The 20,473-nt window shown below is 38.9% G+C and overlaps 2 protein-coding genes across 10 annotated transcripts in view; one reads left to right on the top strand and one right to left on the bottom strand.

Moving 5' to 3' along the window:
- The window catches only part of syn2b (synapsin IIb), a 365,015-nt gene that overhangs the window by 55,000 nt on the left and 289,542 nt on the right, over nt 1-20,473 (bottom strand). The gene's annotated exons all lie outside the window — the stretch shown is intronic.
- LOC140741761 (metalloproteinase inhibitor 3-like) overlaps nt 1-20,473 on the top strand; it is a 125,122-nt gene that overhangs the window by 84,374 nt on the left and 20,275 nt on the right. For 4 of the 9 annotated variants that reach the window (XM_073072118.1, XM_073072117.1, XM_073072120.1 and 1 more), the window contains one exon: nt 6,146-6,397. The exons of 2 other annotated variants lie outside the window; for them this stretch is intronic. In XM_073072118.1, coding sequence (XP_072928219.1) covers nt 6,268-6,397 — 130 coding nt within the window. In that variant the 5' untranslated portion in view covers nt 6,146-6,267. Of the gene's footprint in view, nt 1-6,034; nt 6,398-15,921; nt 15,995-20,473 lie in introns of those variants that run through there. 3 more of the 9 variants (XM_073072121.1, XM_073072119.1, XM_073072125.1) reach the window with 3 other exon arrangements.

The raw sequence follows: 20,473 nt of genomic DNA, 5'->3' as shown, positions 1-20,473 counted from the left end.
TTGCTTTGATATCTCATCTCAAAATGGCAGGTTGTCCCAAAGCACTTCAAAATCATGGGCAGAAGGGCAGACAAGCCTGAAAGTATGTCCACTAGTCTCATGGCAGCTTCTACCCTGATGTTATAAGATTAGTGAATGTTTCCCTAGTACAGTAAGATAGACTCTTGTCCTACCACATTGTGACCTTGCATCTTACTGTCAAACTGCACTGTAACACTTTATTTTGGCTGTTATTGTTTTACCTTGTCCTCCCTCAAGGTACCAATGTAGTGAATTGATCTATGTGGAAAGTATGCAAAATACTGGAGGAATGCAGCAGGTCAAGCAGCGTTGATGGAGGAAAATGGTCCAAAAAATGAAGGGTCTTTACCTGAAACATCATTCATTTCCCTCCACAGTTGCTGCCTGACCTGAGAGTTTCTCTAGCATTTTCTGTGTGTTATTCAACATTTCAAACATCTAAAGAATCTCTTGTGTTTACAATTTACCAATGAGGTAGTTTTACAGTGTAATTTCTTGTAATGTGGCAAAATGCTCCAGTCAATTTGCACATAGAAACCTCCTATAAATACAAATATGACCATGATCATTTTGTTGATTTGTGGAAAATATTGTCTGGAATACTGTTCCTAGTTGAACAGCTCTTCCTCAAATATGGCATAGAAATTTTTTAAAATCTTCCTGCTGTGTACCAAGGTCTTCTTACTTCCCTCAATGTTGAACTGACATATTTTTGTTCAAATCTCTGTGGTGAGACTGTTGGCTGGCCAACAGCAGAAAGTACCCACCATAAAGTACAGGCGGGAGGCAGTCTAAGCAATGTATAGCCAAGGCGACTTAGATGTTGCAAGTATTGTGGATGGAAACATAGAACAGTACAGCATATTACAGTCCCTTCGGCCCACAATGTTGTGCCGACCCTTAAACCCTGCCTCCCATATAACCCCTCCCACCTTAAATTCCTCCATATACCTATCTAGTAGTCTCTTAAATTTCACTGGTGTATCTGCCTCCACCACTGACTCAGGCAGTGCGTTCTATGCCCCAACCACTCTCTGAGTAAAAAACCTTCCTCTAATATCCCTCTTGAACTTCCCTCCCCTTACCTTAAAGCCATGTCCTCTTGTATTGAGCAGTGGTGCCCTGGAGAAGAGGCACTGGCTGTCCACTCTATCATACTCTTAATATCTTGTATACCTCTATCATGTCTCCTCTCATCCTCCTCCTCTCCAAAGAGTAAAGCCCTAGCTCCCTTATTCTCTGATCATAATCCATACTCTCTAAACCAGGCAGCATCCTGGTAAATCTCCTCTGTACCCTTTCCAATGCTTCCACGTCTTTCCTATAGTGAGGCGACCAGAAATGGACACAGTACTTCAAGTGCGGCTTAACCAGTGTTTTATAGAGCTGCATCATTACCTCGTGACTCTTAAACTCTATCCCTCGACTTATGAAAGCTAACACCCCATAAGCTTTCTTAACTACTCTGTCTACCTGTGAGGCAACTTTAAGGGATCTGTGGACATGTACCCCCAGATCCCTCTGCTCCTCCATACTACCAAGTATCCTGCCATTTGTACTCTGCCTTTGAGTTTGTCCTTCCAAAGTGTACCACCTCACACTTCTCCAGGTTGAACTCCATCTGCCACTTCTCAGCCCACTTCTGCATCCTATCAATGTCTCTCTGCAATCTTCGACAATCCTCTACACTATCTACAACACCACCAACCTTTGTGTCATTTTCAAACTTGCCAAACCAACCTACCCCCACATCCAAGTTGTTAATAAAAATCACAAAAAGTAGAGGTCCCAGAACTGATCCTTTTGGGACACCACTAGTCACAATCCTCCAATCCAAATGTACTCCCTCCACCATGACCCTCTGCTTTCTGCAGGCAAGCCAATTCTGAATCCACCTGGCCAAACATCCCTGGATCCCATGCCTTCTGACTTTCTGAATAAGCCTACCATGTGGAACCTTGTCAAATGCCTTACTAAAACCCATGTAGATCACATCCACTGGACTACCCTCATCTATATGCCTCTAAGAACTCTATCAGGCTTGTTATACATGATCTACCCTTCACAAAGCCATGCTGTCTGTCCCTGATCATACCATGATTCCCTAAATGCCCATAGATCCTATCTCTAAGAATCTTTTCCAACAGCTTTCCCGCCACAGACATAAGGCTCACTGGTCTATAATTACCTGGACTATCCCTACTACCTTTTTTGAACAAGGGGACAACATTCACCTCCCTCCAATCCTCCAGCACCATTCCCGTGGACAACGAGGACATAAAGATCCTAGCCAGAGGCTCAGCAATCTCTTCCCTTGCCTTGTGGGGCAGCCTGGGAAATACTCCGTCAGGCCCCGGGGAATTATCCGTCCTAATGTAATATGAGCCCCTAAAAATAATATATGACCTATAGATGGAAAAGATTTTCACAATACAGACCACAGAATTATTTCACTACAAACATTCCACAAACATGATATCAAAAGTGGAGGGAGCAGACAAGAGGAATCCTATAAGAAAAGAGACTGAATTAGATTCCTGCACTGTACTTTATCTGTAGCCGTTACATTTTATTCTCTGTTATTATTGTTTTATGCTCTTCTATCTCAATGCACTGTGTGATGATTTGATCTGTACTAACAGTATACAAGACAAGCTTTTCACTGTATTTCAGTACATGTCACAATAATACTGCAGTACCATTACACTGAAGTCAAGTGGGAGATGCCCTCTGAAGATAATGAAAGAATCAAGCAATGTCACATCTATACTTGGAAATGGCACTTAACAGCACATTGGATTGATAAAGACACATCATGTCAAGGCTATGAAGATTTTTTTATCATAAGTAATCAGTTCTGCTGTGCAGCTCTGGTACAGTGGAAACAGAAGTGCAAATAAGCTCAGAAAGGCAATAGAGATGGCCAGAAGACAGACAGACACATGCACACTCACTCACTCACTTGCTCATTCCCATCACAGAGGTGTCAAAAGCCTGAATTTAAATGAAATTAATGCCAAATTTAGCAGAAGCATGGTGATAGAGAAGAGGATTCCATTTCATAAGAACATGTGTAGGGCCAGATCTGGATGGAGTGTCCTCTGACTGAACAACGTAGAAGACTTTGTGCCAAAGCAAAGCAGATTAATATATCCCAGCGGTTGGCTGGGAGGAGAAAAAGCTGGTGGTCAGCTGGGAGAAGGAGAAGCCGGTAGACAGGCCAGAGAAAGTCCAGGAGAGTTGATCTCGATGCAGACCATGCTGTTGCCGGCCACTTGAAGACATCGGAGTTGGTGTGAGAAAGCAGTGCGCAATGTAACCGTGAATGACTATCTTGGACATTTCTCTTGTGATCACAAGACCCTGTTGGATGTGATAATGTGAGATGTCACAGGCCTGTTTCCCTTGTTTGGTGGGGAGATGGCCTCTTTCCTGTTCTTAAATCATTCTGCAATTCTGTATTCTTTGATATAAAGCGAGGCTTTGGGCCTACGCCAGGCCGCTTTGGGATTTGGAGCTGAGTCCTCATTTTTGGAATGTTGTTGTTTGCTTCAATTGTTTGCATGACTTGTACTTTTTCTCCTTCTATTGTGCATCAGGTGTTGGTCTTTTGATTTTATTTTTATTCTTTTTTTTCTTTAATTGGGTTCCTTTGGGTTTCTTGCTTTTTGGCTACCATTGAGCAAGTAGATCTCAAGGTTGTATAATTTATACAGTCTTTGATAATGTACATACTTGAATCTTGAATCTCTGGAATTAATTCTGGAAGAATACTCTAACCCTTAGTACAATTGACTGGGGATTAATTGGTAGGCTATAAATCTCTATCACTTTATGCTTTAAGTATAAAATAGCAGTGTTGACATTTAAGACCCAGTTGTTACCGTACTTGATGATCATTGCCACAGTTGGACAAAAAAGCTGAGGCGCCTGGTTTGTGTCTTGTTGTGGAACCAGATTTACTTACTCTCAGGTTTGCATTCTGTAGATAATGCTTGAACCACGTTTTAAAACATATTGTGATTAGCACTTAAACTTTTAACCTCTCTTCTGTGTAATAACACATAGTGCAGGCAGCAGCAGTGTGCTAGGCAACATTCAATTTTAAAAAAATAATGTTTCTATGGGATAGTGGCGAAATAAACTAATACAGTTATAATCAAAAACAGGTACAACATAGTGCAGATATATTGTCTGTCTTTATCAAAAGGGGAAGTATCTTTGTGGGGATCAGAAGTTTCCAGCTTTGTCAAATATCCCAGTTTAAATAAAAAGTTGAAAGCAGTAATAGAACTTCATAGTTAGCAATATTCAGCTGAAATGATCGATTTAATTTAGCAATGAGAAGTATAGTATTGTAGTCAAAGTATTTTGGAATTTTCTAATTTGTGTTCTTAAAAGAGATTGAAGATACTTTCAGACCATATCATCGCCTTAGATTTTTTTTCCTGAACCAAGTATTTTTGGATTTTAGTAGGCATGTGATAAATGTGTTTGCTGCAACAAACTGAAATAAAACTCTGGTTCAGCTACATTTGGAGAATTGCATACAGTTCTGGTCGCCCCATTAAAGGAAGCATGTTGAAGCTTTGGAGAGGTTGCAGAAGAGTTTAACCAGGAACCTGCCTGGTTTAGAAGGCATGTGCTGTCACTTTACCCAAGTGGGTAAACTTGGGTTGTTTTCTCTGGAGCATCAGAGATGGAAGGAAGATCTAATAGAGGTTTGCAAGATAATGAGAAGCTTAGATAAAATGGATAGAGAGTATCTGTTTCCCAGGGTTGAAATGTCTAATACCAGAGGGCATGTATTGAAGATGAGAGGGGAGATAGGTTCAAGAGGGATGTGAGGGGTAAGTTTCTTTACTCAGTGCCATGGATGCCTGGAATGCCCTGCCTGATATGGTGGCAGAGGCAAATACATGAAAAACTATTGAGAGACGTTTGGGATAGGCACGTGGATGTAAGGAAGATGGAGGGATATGGTGGAGGTAGGAGGAATTAGAGTTTGGGTGTTTTTGATCTGCTTCTTTGCTGGTTTGGCACAACATTGTGGGCAGAATGGCCTGTTACTCTGCTAAGAAATCTTTGATTTTAAATTAAAAATATAGCTCAATACTTACAAGATCACATTGCAGCAGATACAGCCTCTGCTGCAGTGTTAAATTATTCTGCCTGCATCATAGTAGTTTTTGAACAAGGTCAGTGGAGAGATTCCTCTGGAACTTAGCTTGGCTGATAACTCCCCCATGTGGCTACTTCACCCTTAATGAGAGAATTTAACTATAATCTAACCCTTGTATTTTACTTCATAAAGCTAGCTCCACTTCAATGTATGGCTAATAGTTTGAGAAATTGAAAACAGAAAATCATTCCATTGTGTCTTGAACTCAGTCCTGTTAGCTAATCCTTTTCAGGTGTAAGTTTTTTTTTGATTAAACAGATTGCTGATTTTAATAATGATGTTGTCAACAGTGTTAAAGAAATAAATTGTTTAGTAAGATATCTTTCATAATAATTACTTATTACTAAGTCCTGATTAGAGAATTCAGTATTGTGGCAGGTAGATTACTGCCTTAGCTAAAGGTGCAAACAGAGTTGTCCAGTAAACAGTAAAAAACCTCCACAGTGATTCTATAGGATGGCAGATTTAATATTCAAAGATGTAGCATCAAATTAATTTGCACCAATAGAAACAGCCAATATAATTATAAAATAATTTTAATTATTTAGTATTTATTTACAAGTATTATGAAAAAGTATATGAATCATGGTAATAATTTCACTTAAATTTAAAAGTAATTTAAATAATTTGAATAACTTGAAGCTATTTATGAATTAAGAAGTATCACTACCATAGTAATCACACTGAGTCACAATATTCATTTTTAAATCACCTGAAATGTCTGGTCTGTGTGGGACTGGAGTCAAACAATGTGCTGTCATTCTAGGATCTCAAACAATGACAGACCACTTCCTTCATGAGTAGGCGGGGCTAGAAAGAAGTGGCAGAACTATAAATGTGAGGATGGACTGTGTTGAATGTGGAAAATCAGGCAGCCCAGGCAGAGAATTTTAGGCAAGATTATTCGGTGGTGCTAATGCTGAGCGGGCTTTTCACTTCCAGTCACTCTTGCTGCGGGCAAAAGAAGTTTTCTGCAACATTCCTTCACACGGTTAAACCTGCATATAGTCTACAACCTCTGCTGAGCAGAAAGACTCGAGTTTGTGCGTGTGCTCGAGGAGAACATGAACACCCTGATGACTGGTTTGCTATTCTCACTGCTACTAATTCTGACTTTGAGGCTACAGGAGCTCGTGGATGGATGTACCTGTCTTCCAGTTCATCCACAAATTACATTTTGTAATTCTGATATAGGTAAGCATTTTGAGAATGTACACTTAATATACTTTAATTGTTATTTAAATGTCTTTGAAAAAAATGATAACCAGTTTCATTCAGGAAAGCTGTCACTGATTGAAGTTGAATTAAAATTTCTTTTAGAGGAATGCAATCTGTGTATTGCATAGCATAAATGAAGGCTTATGTCCAGTTTTTAAAAAATATCCAAGAGTGACACATTTCAGCCTGTCATTAGAAATCTGTTAATTACCAACAATTCTAAAAATAGAGAAAATTATGCACAGTATTTGCATTTCTTTTGAACAACTATTTCTGTCTGTGAAAATTTTCCCTTAATATTTAAATAAAAAGACAAGTACAAAAGGAAAATCCAATATTTTGGTTTAGACACGTCAGACTGTAATTCTATTATTTTTACAGCAACTCTTTATCCCTCTTGTAAACTTTAGAGCACAAAATTACTCGAATAGTGACTAAATCCTTACCAGCAGGATCTCATTTAATGCAAAGAATGATTAAACTAATTTTCAACTTAAGATGGACATAGTCACAGTAAAAATAAAGGATGTTGTACCATCACAACCAAAAATCTGAACGTATCTGTGATAGAGATGGTGAGGTAAAGAAAAAAGCAATACTTAACAACATGCATAATTATTCTTGCTGAGGTGAACTAATTAACCAGACTTTATAATCAATGGGGAGAATCTGATCAATATTTGTATCTGTCCACCACCAACATTTTCTGTGCCTGCCCTCTTGGAACAGAAACAGGAGAATTAATTAACCCCCGGCCAAGCACCTTTTGCTGTTGATTTTCTTTGAAGTGATTAGTGGTGTGGCCCACAGGAACAAGTTGACAATATAGCTTCTATTTCATGAGCCTGTCCTTTCATTAGATTTCAGCCAGCACACAGCATGACAAACTGGGATAAAGCTACACATGAACTGACAGCTGAAAGATTCTTTGGTACTTTGGCATGTGATAACAGCATTTGTGCAAATTGTACTGTTACATTGAATTATCAAAATTCAAAACTAAAATTAGAGATTTTATAATAATTCTTATACAAGAGTATGCCAACTATACTGTAAGTATCAACAAAAATGTAATCTTGAATTCCATGATTCTCTTTCATTTGGTAAATTGTCCCTTAATGTTAATTTAAAACATTCTTTACTGTAATAGAGTCTGAGTCCGTCTTAAGACAGTTTCAGTGTTTTGTTTTACTACACTTATCTTTTCAGTTTGCTTAACAAAGCTATCCTCTCAACACATTACACCATAATAGAATTTTTTGGGCTCCTCTTTGGGAACCTTAGCAAATGAATGGGAATAGACCCAAATCTTGCACTAGAGAGAAAAGATTCTTCCAATGCCTGGGATAAGATTGATATATGCAGCCGCATTTGGACATAGGAAATTGCAAAATATAATCTGTTAGGTTTTATGTTAAAGATGGCAACCTAACTTGCGGAAAGGAGGTTTTTGTTTAATTCCTCCATTCTCGTTACAGCAAACAACACTGCTTTGTGTTAGTCAGTGCTTTTTCTAATGCAAATAAATAGATTCTCAGGGCAAAAGTTTATTCCACTCTACTCCAAATGTCTGCATTCAAGAATTTAACAAAGTCATCTTGTGCAGATGAAGCCATCTTATAGGGTTACGGATGAAGTTGCTTATTTTCATCTAACCTCATCCTTTGTTAAGAATACATTGCAGCTCAGGACATCAAAAGGGACAAACTTCCTACGTTTCAAAGCTATTCATGTGCACAGGAAATGTACTTAATCTTGTGGACAAATTTACATTTCTGCAACATGATAAAGGTCAAAACTCAAAACAACTATTTTTTTTCCCTTGCCTCAAATTTTATTATGCAGCAAAAATTCTGTCGCCACATTTAACACTTGGTATGAAAGGCAGTTAATGAAATGTCTTCACATCATAACATGAGCACTAGAGCTATTAGAGATCTTCCAGTGTGTTTGTGGGAACTGAGATGAACATTATATTCACAATATGAATTTAAATAGGAAACAGCTAAGGCAACATTTTGAATTACATACATTGAAGTATTACTCTAACTGTAGTGGGCCACATTAACAATTGTGAGCCATTTTATATATTAGTGGATACTTGAGCACAAACACCATGGTAACATGACTTTTGCTGCAACACCAGCATTCTGATAGATTTAAATGAACCAAAATAGCTTTTATTATTCCCTCTGCTGCTTAAGATCATAATTGTACCTCCAGAGGAAATGTGATTAGTTCTGAAATAAGGTTGTGTTATATTTGAATACATGACATGGATTTTGAACTATTTGTATGGAAATTGTTCAGCACCAGCTAAAACTATGTATGAGCAATTAAACATGGAAATCTCTCTGAAAGTCCCATCACTCTCAGAAGGATAGAGATAACTCATTCTCATTTTGCACACTATATTATTTATACTGACCAACAGACACAGTATAAACTTGCCAGAATAAAAGCTGAGTGTTACTACCAAAACTGAAAATATGTTTTAAAAAATAGGAACTTATTCCTCCACAATGTAACCATTATTGAGATTTATATACATCAGATACTTAAGAATTTCAAAGACTTTCATACTTGGGTATGAAAGCTTCACTTTGGCCTATATAGCCTAATTTTTAATGTAGGATAAAGGCATTAAGATTGCTATCTTTCCTTTTATTCAAAGGGCTTATAACTCTGTTATTGAAGGTTTTGTTAGTTTCTGTACGAGTCAACTTCCCCAGCCTGAAGCAAACTTGTGTATGAACAATATTCTTTCAAATTGAAATGCATATTGAATGGGAATAGCTATTCAAAATTGTGATATACTGTACTGTTTTACAGGTATCAACCCTTGCCAATATAAGCTTGTTCTTCTTTTGCAAATTCTATTATCAGTGTAAGCAAAACTGATCAATTGTATCTTCTAAAAAGAATGCTTCATCAGTACCATAAACTTGCAACTAGAGCAGCAAAATGTTTAAGAAAATACACTAAAGTTAAAGAGCACAACAGCACAGAAAGAGAACCTTTTGACCAATCTAGTCCATGACAACTTGTTATTCTGCCCTGTTCCATTGACCCAACCTGGACCACAGCCCCCATACCCTTCCTATCCATGTACCTATCCCAGCTGCTCTTAAGTGTTGCGATCGAACCAACATCTACCACTTCTGTTGCACACAATCCTCCAGATTAGACCTTACCAATGTCTTGTATGACTTTAACATATCCCAACTCCTGCACTTAATACTTTGATTTATGAGTGCAATATGCTAAAAGCTATCCTTATGACCCTATCTATACACCACTTTCAGGGAATTATGGATCTGTAATCCAAGATTATTTTGTTTTAATACCCTGCTCAATGCCCTATCATTCATGGTGTATGGCCTACCCTGATTCGTCCTCCTACAGTGCAACAGCTCACACTTGTCTGAATTAAATCCCACCTTTCAATCTTGGGCCCATTTTTTTCAGCTGGTCCAGATCTCATTGCAAGCTTCGATAGCTTACCTCACTGTCCACCATGCCCCCAATCTTGGTGTCATCCACAAATCTGAAGATCCAGGTTTACCACATTATCATCCAGATCTTTCATATAGATAATAAATAACAGATCGAGCATCAATCCCCATGATACACCACTAGTCACAGGCCTTCAGTCTGAGAAGTACCCATCTGCTACCACTCTCTGGTTTCTCCAACTAAGCCAGTTTTGAATCCAATTTATTACTTCATCCTGAATGCCAAATGACCTAACCTTCTTGACGAGCCTCACATGTGGGTCTTTGTCAAAGGCCTTGCTAAAATCCATGTAGACCATACCCATTGCTTTTCCTTCATCAGCTTTCCTAGTAACCTCTTAAAATCTCTATTAAGATTGGTTAGACATGACCTATCACGCACAAAACCATGTTGCCTACGCAAATACATATATATCCTGTCCCTTAGAATACCTTCCAATAATCTACCCAATAGTGATGTATGGTTCACTGGTCTGTAATTTCCTGGCATATTCTTAGAGCCTTTCTTGAACAATGGAACAACATTAGCTCTCCTTCAGTCCTCCAGCATCTCGCCTGTGGCCAAGGATGTTTTAAATACCTCTGAGCTCCTGCAATTTCTATAGACTCTATGGCTGTCTCCCGAGAAAATACTGATGGAAAAAATCCATTTAAAATCTCCTCCCCTCTCCTTGGGCTCCTTGCATGCTGATGTTCAAGTGGACTAATTTTGTCCCTTGCTATCCTTTATCTGGAGAAGCCCTTTGGAATGCTCCCTCACATTTTTTAATCCTTCTGATTTCCTTCTTAAGTGTTCTGTCGCATTCCTTAAGTGCCTCATTTGTTCCTTTCTGCCTATACTTGCTATGGACTTTTTTTGTCTTCTTAAGCAGGGCTTCAATAAATTATCAACTATTGATAAATAGTTTTCAAAGGCTGGTGCAAATGGTCATTTACTACATTTTTTTCTATCTCTGTAACATCCCTAATACTTAAAAATACCAAAATACATTTTTTGTACTAGAAACTGAACCTTCCTTTAAAAGTACATAGCATGGATGCAATAAGGCTAATTTTCAGAGTATAACATCCTACACCTGAATATCTGAAAAAAAACAATAATCTGATTTCTTTTTCATTCAAACAATCATGTTAATAGAAGGAGCTCAATGTTTTTTTTTTCCAAATCCCTTTGCAGAAACAGAGCTCTAAGGATTTTTCAGTGACTGGAGGGGTTTCCTAATTTAGGTAACAATTCCATTAAACTTTCTTACAGAGACAGGGGTTGTATGATCTAATTCTATTTGGTCTATCACATTAGCTATTTTAGAATGTCAAATACTTAGCATACCCTGTTAGGACGATTGGCCAATTAAGAGGAGAGTTTTTTTCTTCATTTCAAGAGCTGCTAATTCTTGGATTGTAAGATATTATATTCTGCAGTTTAGCCTTAATGCATTTATTCCAAATGACTTGATACTTGGATTACTGGATCTTACCAAATTACATCAGTATGCGCAACAACCCTGCCCTCCTACCTACCACTCTGACCAAACTCATTGCTGTTGGCCTGCCATATCCAGCAGGCTGCTGATGGTCCATGTCACCTGTTTGTGGCCTAGTTTCAGGACAACCTCAGGGCTCAGGTTTGCAGCAGTAAATCTTGACCTGAAAACTGACCTAGATCCATTTCTTCTTCATTGTTGGCACTGAGTTCAAAAGACGTATTCTTCAAGTGAACTTTGACAACAAAGGTCCTCATCAAAAATGACTTGCAACAGCTTTTGCATCATTGTTTAACAGGTACCAATAAAGCTAACAGTTGAAACTGGTTAATCAGAAATGATTGTTAGGTTTATAAGTGACAGTAGCAAATAGCTCCAGAGTTCTTTTTTTTACATTACACCACATCAATATTTCAATAGCCAAACTACAACAATCCTTTATTGCAGAGGATACGTTAAATCACCAGAAATACAAATTAAAAGTGAAAACTAAAGTGCAAACAAATTGTTCCTGTTTTAATGCTTATAGTCAGAGCAGCCTGCGTTTAAAAAAAAATTATAAACTGAACAGTGAGCGGCAGCTCCACAATCTAACATTGTTATAAGAGTGAAACTCTCAAGGGACTGCACCAGAATAACAAAACAGAAGTGCACTGCAACCTTTCTACACCATGATGTGAATAATTCCACAGTCATTCCTGAACTGTACCTCATACCCATCCTAGATTTCCTGAGATAATTTCTCTAAACTTTGTACATGAGTGGATTGATTCCTGAATAGCTAAAAACAATTGGCCATTTGCAGGTTAAGGATTTGTTTTAACCAGAATGCAAATCTAATACAGATTTATCTTTGCAACATACATGTGCTTTGATTTTTGATTCACTGCTCCATGGCTTGTCAGAGTTTGGTGATGTAAAATGTGTAGAATTATTGGCAGGATGCTGTAGCAACACAAACCCAAAATGCTGGAGGCAATCAGAGGGCAGGCAGCTTCTATGGAAAAGAGTAAACTGTCGATGTTTTGGGTTGAGACCCTTCATCAGGACTGGAAAGGAAGAGGAGAAGTCAGAGTAAGAAGGTGGGCCATAGAGTCACAGAAGTACAGCAGATCTGCTTCGGACCATCCACTCCGTGCCAAAACCATCTAAACTGCCGACTCCCATCATCCTGCACCGGACCACAGCACTCCATATCCCTACTATCCATGTATCTATCCAAACTTATCTTAATGTTGAAATCGAGCTTGCATACACCACTTGTGATGACAGCTCATTCCACACTCTCACGACTGTCTGAGTAAAGTTTTCCCTCATGTTCCCCTTAAGTTTCTCAGCTTTGACCCTTAACCCATGACTTCTAGTTATAGTCCCACCCAACCTCAGTGGAAAAAACCTGCTTGCACTTACCCTATCTATATTCCTCATAATTTGGTATACCTCTATCAAATCTCCTCTCAGTCTTCTACGATCTAAAGAATACAGTCCTAACCTGTTCAATTTTTCCTTATAGGTTAGGTCCTCCCAATCCAGAAACATCCTTGTAAATTTTCTCTGTACACTTTCAAACTTGTTTACAACTTTCCTGTAGTTAGGTGACCAAACTGCACACAATACTCCAAATTAGGCCTCACCAATGTCTTGTACAACTTCAACATAACATCCAATCTTCTATACTCAATACTTTGATTTATGAAGGCCAATGTGTTAAAGCTTTCTTTACTATCCTATCTGCATGTGGTGTGCCCTACCATTCACTGTGTAACACCTTACCTTGCGCTTGCCTGCATTAAATTCCATCTGCCATTTGTCTGCCTTTTTTCAAGCTGATGCAGCCATGGTAGCCTTCCTCACTGTCCAGTCTTGGTGTCATCCGCAAATTTGCTGATCCAGTTAACACACTATCATCCAGATCATTGATACAGATGGCAAACAACAAAGGACCCAGCACCGATCCCTGCGGCACACCATAAATCATGAGCCTCTAATCAGAGAGGCAAGCCTCTGTGAATGCTCTCTGGCTTCTCCCACAAACCAATGTCTAATCCAATTTACTACCTCATCCTGAATGCCGAGCAACTGAACCTTCTTGACCAGCCTCCCAAATGGGACCATGTCAAACACCTTACTAAAGTTCATATTGTCACTATCCACTGCCTTACCTTCATTCACTTTCCTGGTAACTTCCTCAAAAAACTGTGTAAGATTGGTCAGACATAACCTACCATGCACGAAGCCATGCTAACTATCCTTAATCAGTCCATGTCTATCCAAATACTTATATATACAGTCCCTTTGAATACCTTCCAATAACTTTTCCACAACTAATGTCAGACTCACCAGCCTATAATTTCCTGGTTTCTGTTTACAGCATTTTTTAAAATAGTGGTACAACATTGGCTATCCTCCAATCCTCTGGTACTTCTCCTGTCACTAAGGATGTTTTAAATATATCCGCTAGTGCCCGGGTAATTTCTGCACTTGCCTCCCGTAGGGTTCAAGAGAACACCTTGTCAGGCCCTGGGGATTTATCCACTTTGATTTGCCTCAGGGTAGCAAACACCTCATTTTCCGTAATCTCTACAGGGTCCATGAAGTTGATGCTGCTTTGCCTCACTTCTATAGCCCTGTATCTGTTTCCCGAATAAACACAGATGAAAAGAATGCATGTAAGAGCTCTCCCATCTGTTTTGGCTCCACACATGGATGACCATTCTGGTCTTCCAGAGGACCAATTGTGTCACTTTTGTTGGGGGAGGGGGAGGAAGAAGTACAAGCAGGTGATGGGTGAAGCCAGGAGAGGGGGATGGGGTGAAGTAAAGAGCTGGGAAGTTGATTAGTAAAAGAGATGGTCTAAAGGATACTATGTAGTCCCAATGACAAAAATTGTACTTTGATAAAGCTTCATTAGCTCCAGCAGAGGGGCGTTGAGCTGTTTACATATACAAAACACTTCAATCAATCCTAAATATATCTAATTTAAATAAATTAATGTATTAATGGCTGTAGGACAATCTGCAGCTGTATATGTGTAGACTTGTAGAAAGCTAGCCCAGAACTATGGCAAAGAGTACCTAATGTTCACAAAATAACCCTAAACTATTAAACCTTTTAAGACTACCTTACAGGAAAGCTCTTAATTATCAAATGAATAAAGAATGATACTAAGATTATGTTATCTGCAATGCGTCACAACCAAGACACGTGGAAGGAGAATGATAAAATGGCTGAATGCTAAAGCTTGTGCACAGAGCAAAGGAATGGCCCTGAGCTTTATACATATGAGCAGTTCATTTTCTAGCTAAATTATCTGAGTGGCTTTAAGGTCTGGTTTAACTAATGATGGAACAAGGTTGAAATTAATATATTGTCCCAATCATTTTCAGTATGTGTTATGGACATAAAGCTATCCACAACCTTGAGAACCTGATGTCATTATGAAGTGGAATGGTGCACAAAGAGTGACCAGTCTTCGGGTGGTGGATTCTAAGACCACTTTTATGGCTCTTGTTTGTCCACTGCTGTCATGGGCCTTTTCATTTAAAAATTGTTGGAATGCACTTAAAATTTTTTTTAAAAACACAAATACACAAAAAATTAAAGTACAGGTGCCCCCCCCCCTTTACAAAGGTAGAGTGTTCCTATGAAACCTTTCTTAAGCCAAAAGCGAAGAACCGTTAATTTATATGGGAAACATTTTCGTAAAAGCGAAAATCCTATCTGTAATGCGAAAACAGGTTACTAATGTAGGTCTTCTGTAAAAGTGAAGTGGCATAAAGTGAACATTCGTAAAGCGGGGGACAGGACACTTGTATAAATGCAGCCAAACTACATCCAAGTAGTTTAAACCAATTAAAATACAAAGTAAAGAGAAATAAAAGTAAAAAAATTAATATGCCTTTCCACTGAAGGACAACTACAGAGCGAACTGTCAGAAGTGCCAGCATGTGACATTGTATGTCTTCCATATTCCACATTATAGAATAAAAGTCAGGAAATTATGAATATGCTAATCACCAAACCACTATCCAAAGGTAGATATGATTCAGACTATTATTGGTAACACTGCTGTTCGTATGTTTGGTTATAATGTGTAACCAGATGGAATACCAATAGGCTCAGACCACCCAAGAGGTCATGAGATGCCAGCTATTGCTGCCCTGAAGCTGAGTGACTAAATATGAAGCATATCAAAGCCTTCTGCTTGAGAAAATTGGAAACCATCCCTGGACTTGGTGGTGAGCCCAGGAATGGAGCAAAAAGTTAAATGTGCCAGTAACTGCAGGCATTTAGTAGCTCATGATGAATGAGAAGCAGAAGCAGATGTATTACCACTGACATATGACATAAAATGTGTTGTTTCGCAGCAGCAAAGACAAAAATCTATAAATTATGAAAAAAAAGCAATAACAAGGTAGTATTCATGGGTTCATGGACCATTCAGAAATCTGATGGTGGAGGGAAAGAAGTTGTACTTAAAACATTGAATGTGTGTCTTCAGGCTCTTGTACCTCTTCCGTCCCTGATGGTAGTAACAAGAAGAGGGTATGACTGGATGATGATGATGACTGGTGGTGAGTACTGTTCCTATGTTGGAGCTGACTGAATCTGCAGCTTTGTGCAATCCTGTGCATTGGGGCATGCATACCAGGTTGCTCTCCACTGTACATCGAGAGACATATCGTGACATATCAAATTTCAACATACTGTACTCCTAAAGAAGTATAGCTGCTGGCATGCCTTCGTGCTTGCATCAACATGTTAGGTAGTTAGATAGATCCTCTGAGATGACGACACCTAGGAACCTGACCTAGGCTCACCCTTTCCTCCAGTGACCCCTCAATGAACATTGAGCATAGAACAGTACAACACAGTTCAGGCCCTTCAGCCTATGATGTTGTGTCTACCTTTTAACCTACTACAAGATCAATCCAACACTTCCCTCCTACATGGCCCTCCATTTTTTCTTTCATCCATGTGCTTATTTAAGCTTCTGTTAATGTATCTGCCTCTACCACCCTACCCCAACATCTTCTGCATACTGAAAATGTCTTGTTGTAACCTCCGGCAACCTCCCACACTATCTTCAACACCACCAAACTTCCTGTCATCTGCAAACTTACTAAGACACCCTTCCACTTCCTCATCTAAGTCATTTATACAAATCATGAAGAGTAGGAGTCCCAGAACAGATCCCTGCAGAACACCACTAAGTCATGGACTTCTAGGTAGAATATCCTTCATCTACTACCACACTCTGCCTTCTGTGAGCAAGTCAATTCTGAATCTACACAGCCAAGTTTCCTGGATTCTATGCCTCCTGACTTTAAATGAGCCTGTTGTGCAGAACCTTATCAAACACTACTAAAATCCATATACACTCATAAGGCACAATATGTAAGGCACAACCTGCCCCTCACAAAGCCTTGATGATTATTGATAATAAGACCATGCTTGTCCAAATGCTTGTAAATCCTGCCTCCAAGAATCCTCTCTAATCGTTTGCCACCACTGATGTAACAGTCCCTAGTCTAAAATCCCCAGGATTATTCCTAGATAGATAGATAGATACTTTATTCATCCCCATGGGGAAATTCAACTTTTTTCCAATGTCCCATACACTTGTTGTAGCAAAACTAATTACATACCCTTTTTGAACAAAGGAGTAACATTTGCCATCCCCTAATCTTCTGGTACTACTTGTATTGTCAGCAAGGATGCAAAGGTAATTGTCAATGGTGTAGTGATCACTTCCCTCACTTCCCATGGTAACCTAAAGTATATCCTGCTCACCTCTGGGGTCTTAACTATTCTAAAATTCTTTAAAAACTCTGACACTGCCTCTTTCTTAATGTTGACATATTCTAGCACATTAGCCTATTCTACGCAAGCCTCACATTCATCAACATTCCTCTGATGCAGTATTTCCCAACCTGGGGTCCACGGACTCTTTGCTTAATGATATTGGCCCATGGCATAAAAAAGGTGAATACTGGAGCACCAGTGAATAAGGACCTCCCCCATCTCCTTTGACTCCAGACAAATGTTTCCTTTTCTATCCCTGATCAGTCCTACTCTTACTCTAGTTATCCTCCTGTTCTTCACATACCTGTAGAACACCTTAGGATTTTCCTTAATCCTACTTGACAAATCCTTCTCCTATCCCCTTCCAGCTCTCCTAAGTCACCCTTTAAACTCCCTGCTGGCTACCTTATAACTCTCAAGAGCCCTGTCTGATCCTTGTTTCCTATACTGTAAGTATGCTTCCTTATTCCTTTTGACTAAATGTCCTACCTCCTTTTTCAACCATGGTTTGTTCACCCTTTCCTTGCCTCAGTGGGACAAACCAATCCATGCAAGTGCTCCCTTAATAACTTCCACATTTCTGTTGTACATTTCCCTAAGAAATGTGTTCCTAATTTATTCTCCAAAGTTTCTGCCTTATAGCATCATAATTAGCCCTCCTCCACTTAAATAGTTTCCCATACTGTCTACTATTCTTGTTTAAGGCTATGCTAAACGTCAGGGAGTTGTAGTCACTGTCTCCAAAGTCCTTGTTTAGTTTGTGATCTATCACCTGATCAGGTTCATTGCCTAGTACTAGATCCAGTATGATCTCTTCTCTACTCAGCTTGTCCATCTGTTATTAGGAATTTTCCTGGACATACCTGACAAATTCTGACCCATCTAAATCTCTCGAACTAAGGAAGTGTCTATCAATATTGGGGAAGTTGAAGTCACCCATGACAACAAACCTATTATTTTTGCACTATCATCTGCCTACTGATCTGCTCCTCAATATCCTTGAAAACATGGGGCACACAAATTGCGGACTGATGTGTGTTCACCAACTTCTCCTATCCAAAGTGCACAATCAGTTCCTGGTCTAGCTGATGCTCTGTGTGAGAGTGTTGTTGTGACATCTCTAAACTAGCCAGTCTATCCTGCTCCATAAGCCAAAGTCTTTGATAGTACAGGTTGAACATGATTGAGGCTTGGACAGTGCACTGAGGAATGACTGCAGTGTTGTCCTGGAGTTGGAATGATTGCCCACCAATTATGCAACTAATTTCCTTTGTCCCTTTGAAGTGTTTTCCCTTATTGCCTATTGAACTGTTTGCCCACCTTCCTAGGATATACACTTAAGGCAAATATTACCTTGATGTCAAGGGTAGTCATCTTGTTATCCCTTTTTGAATTCAGTTCTTTAATTCATACTTGGTTCAAGCCTGATGAGGTCCTAGCTAAACACAAAGTAGACTTCACTAAACAGGTTCTACTTGAATACACTGTCAATGACACCTGCCCCACTTTAACAAAGGGGTTCTGTTTCTAGAAAACTCTTCATATGAACCCTTGAACCCTCGACAATAATTGGCAAAATTTGTAATTTCTTTTGTAGTTTGGGTTTTTTTTTCTCACACAGATTCCATAAGGGCAAACTTTTCCTCCATACCTCAGATCTTTGGAAGTAAATTGTGAATTCCTTAAGGACAAATTTCATTTGCTGGCTCTGTTGTAATGCAGGAGTACACTTTGATTGAAAGTAGACTGACTGGATAGTATTTGATTTGTTTGGATTTGCCTTGCCTTTTTGTGTGGCAGATTTCCATGTTGTCAGATAGATTCTGATGTTGTAACTCTACTGGAACATTTTGGCTAGAGATGCAGCTCGAGCTGATGTGTAGATCTTCACTACTATAGCTGGATATTGTCAGATTTCATAGCCCTTGCTTATCCAATACACTCAACACACACAAAATACTGGATATAAGCATACACAAGATTCAGTTCTAATGAAGTGTCTCAGCCCAAAAGGATAACTGTTCATTTCCATAGATACTGCCTGACCTACTGAGTTCCTCCAGCATTTTGTGTGTGTTGCTCTGCATTTCTAGCATCTGCAAAATCTCTGGCATTTCCAATTCACTCAGCTGTGAAGTGAAGTGAATTGACTGAAGATTGGCTCTGTTGGTGGAAATTTTGAAGGGGAACTAAGATGAGTGTTCCACATGGCACATCTGGCTGAACATGGTTGTAAATACTTCAGTCTATCTTTAATAGTCACATTCTGGGCTCTGCCATTGTTAAGGTTGCGGATATTCCTGGGGCCTCTTCCTTCAGTTAACTGTTTAATTTCTAGTTAATAAATTGAGTGCTTCTGTTAATCAGCAGAGGAAACCCCACTGTTAAAGATGCGATTGGAAGAAAAACTCTCCTCTGATTGCTAGCTCTAAATATGTGATTTAGTCACATCTACAGAACCTGTCATACTCTACTTTTGAAATTCAGCTTCAGAGATTACTATATCTCATGTTTTCCATTAGTGATGAACAGCAAATTTCTGTGCAGATGTCTCCTTATTACTCACAAACAAAAGCCAGTCAGTAGAGTTGTGATAACACACATGGTGTTAAACAACTTAGCACTTAAGGTTCCGATTATGGAAAACATTTCACTGGTATAGTTTAATTTTCTAGATCCTGAAATCTTGCAAAAGTCCTCCTTAATAGTATCAGTGCAATGTAAATACCATCAATGTAAACTCCTCTCTTTGGTAACTGGGCCTGCAGTATTCAGCAATCCATGGCGGTGGATATTGTTAACTAGAAAAATACAAGTATAAAGTGGCAAACCATAGATAGGGAAGGAGATAGTATGAGACATTGCAGGGATAGTGGGGTTTTGTTCATTTCTCCGGGGTTATTTTTCATGACATTTATTAATGTCATGGTTTGGACACCTGTAACATAAGCTTGCCACTGACACTGAGTACAGTAAATGATAGAAGCAGAAACTTGTGAAGGAACAATAACAGATTGTGAATGGGTGTTTAATATGAAGAAATTAATGGTGGTTGTTTCAGATCCTTGAAGCTAATTCAGAGTATTTCTAAAAATGATGAACAGTTTTTTTAGGAAGAGCAGAGCCCACTAAATTGTAAAGACTAAAATCTACAGTTACATTACATATATTAAATAGGTTGTTAGGTCTCATCTTAAGAGCTTGTAATACTGTACAAAGAAGTGGAGGTTATGCGGTAGTTACATGAA

This window comes from Hemitrygon akajei, chromosome 19 (genome assembly GCF_048418815.1).
Source record: "Hemitrygon akajei chromosome 19, sHemAka1.3, whole genome shotgun sequence".
Lineage (NCBI taxonomy): Eukaryota > Metazoa > Chordata > Chondrichthyes > Myliobatiformes > Dasyatidae > Hemitrygon > Hemitrygon akajei.
This window is presented reverse-complemented; position numbering and strand designations above follow the sequence as displayed.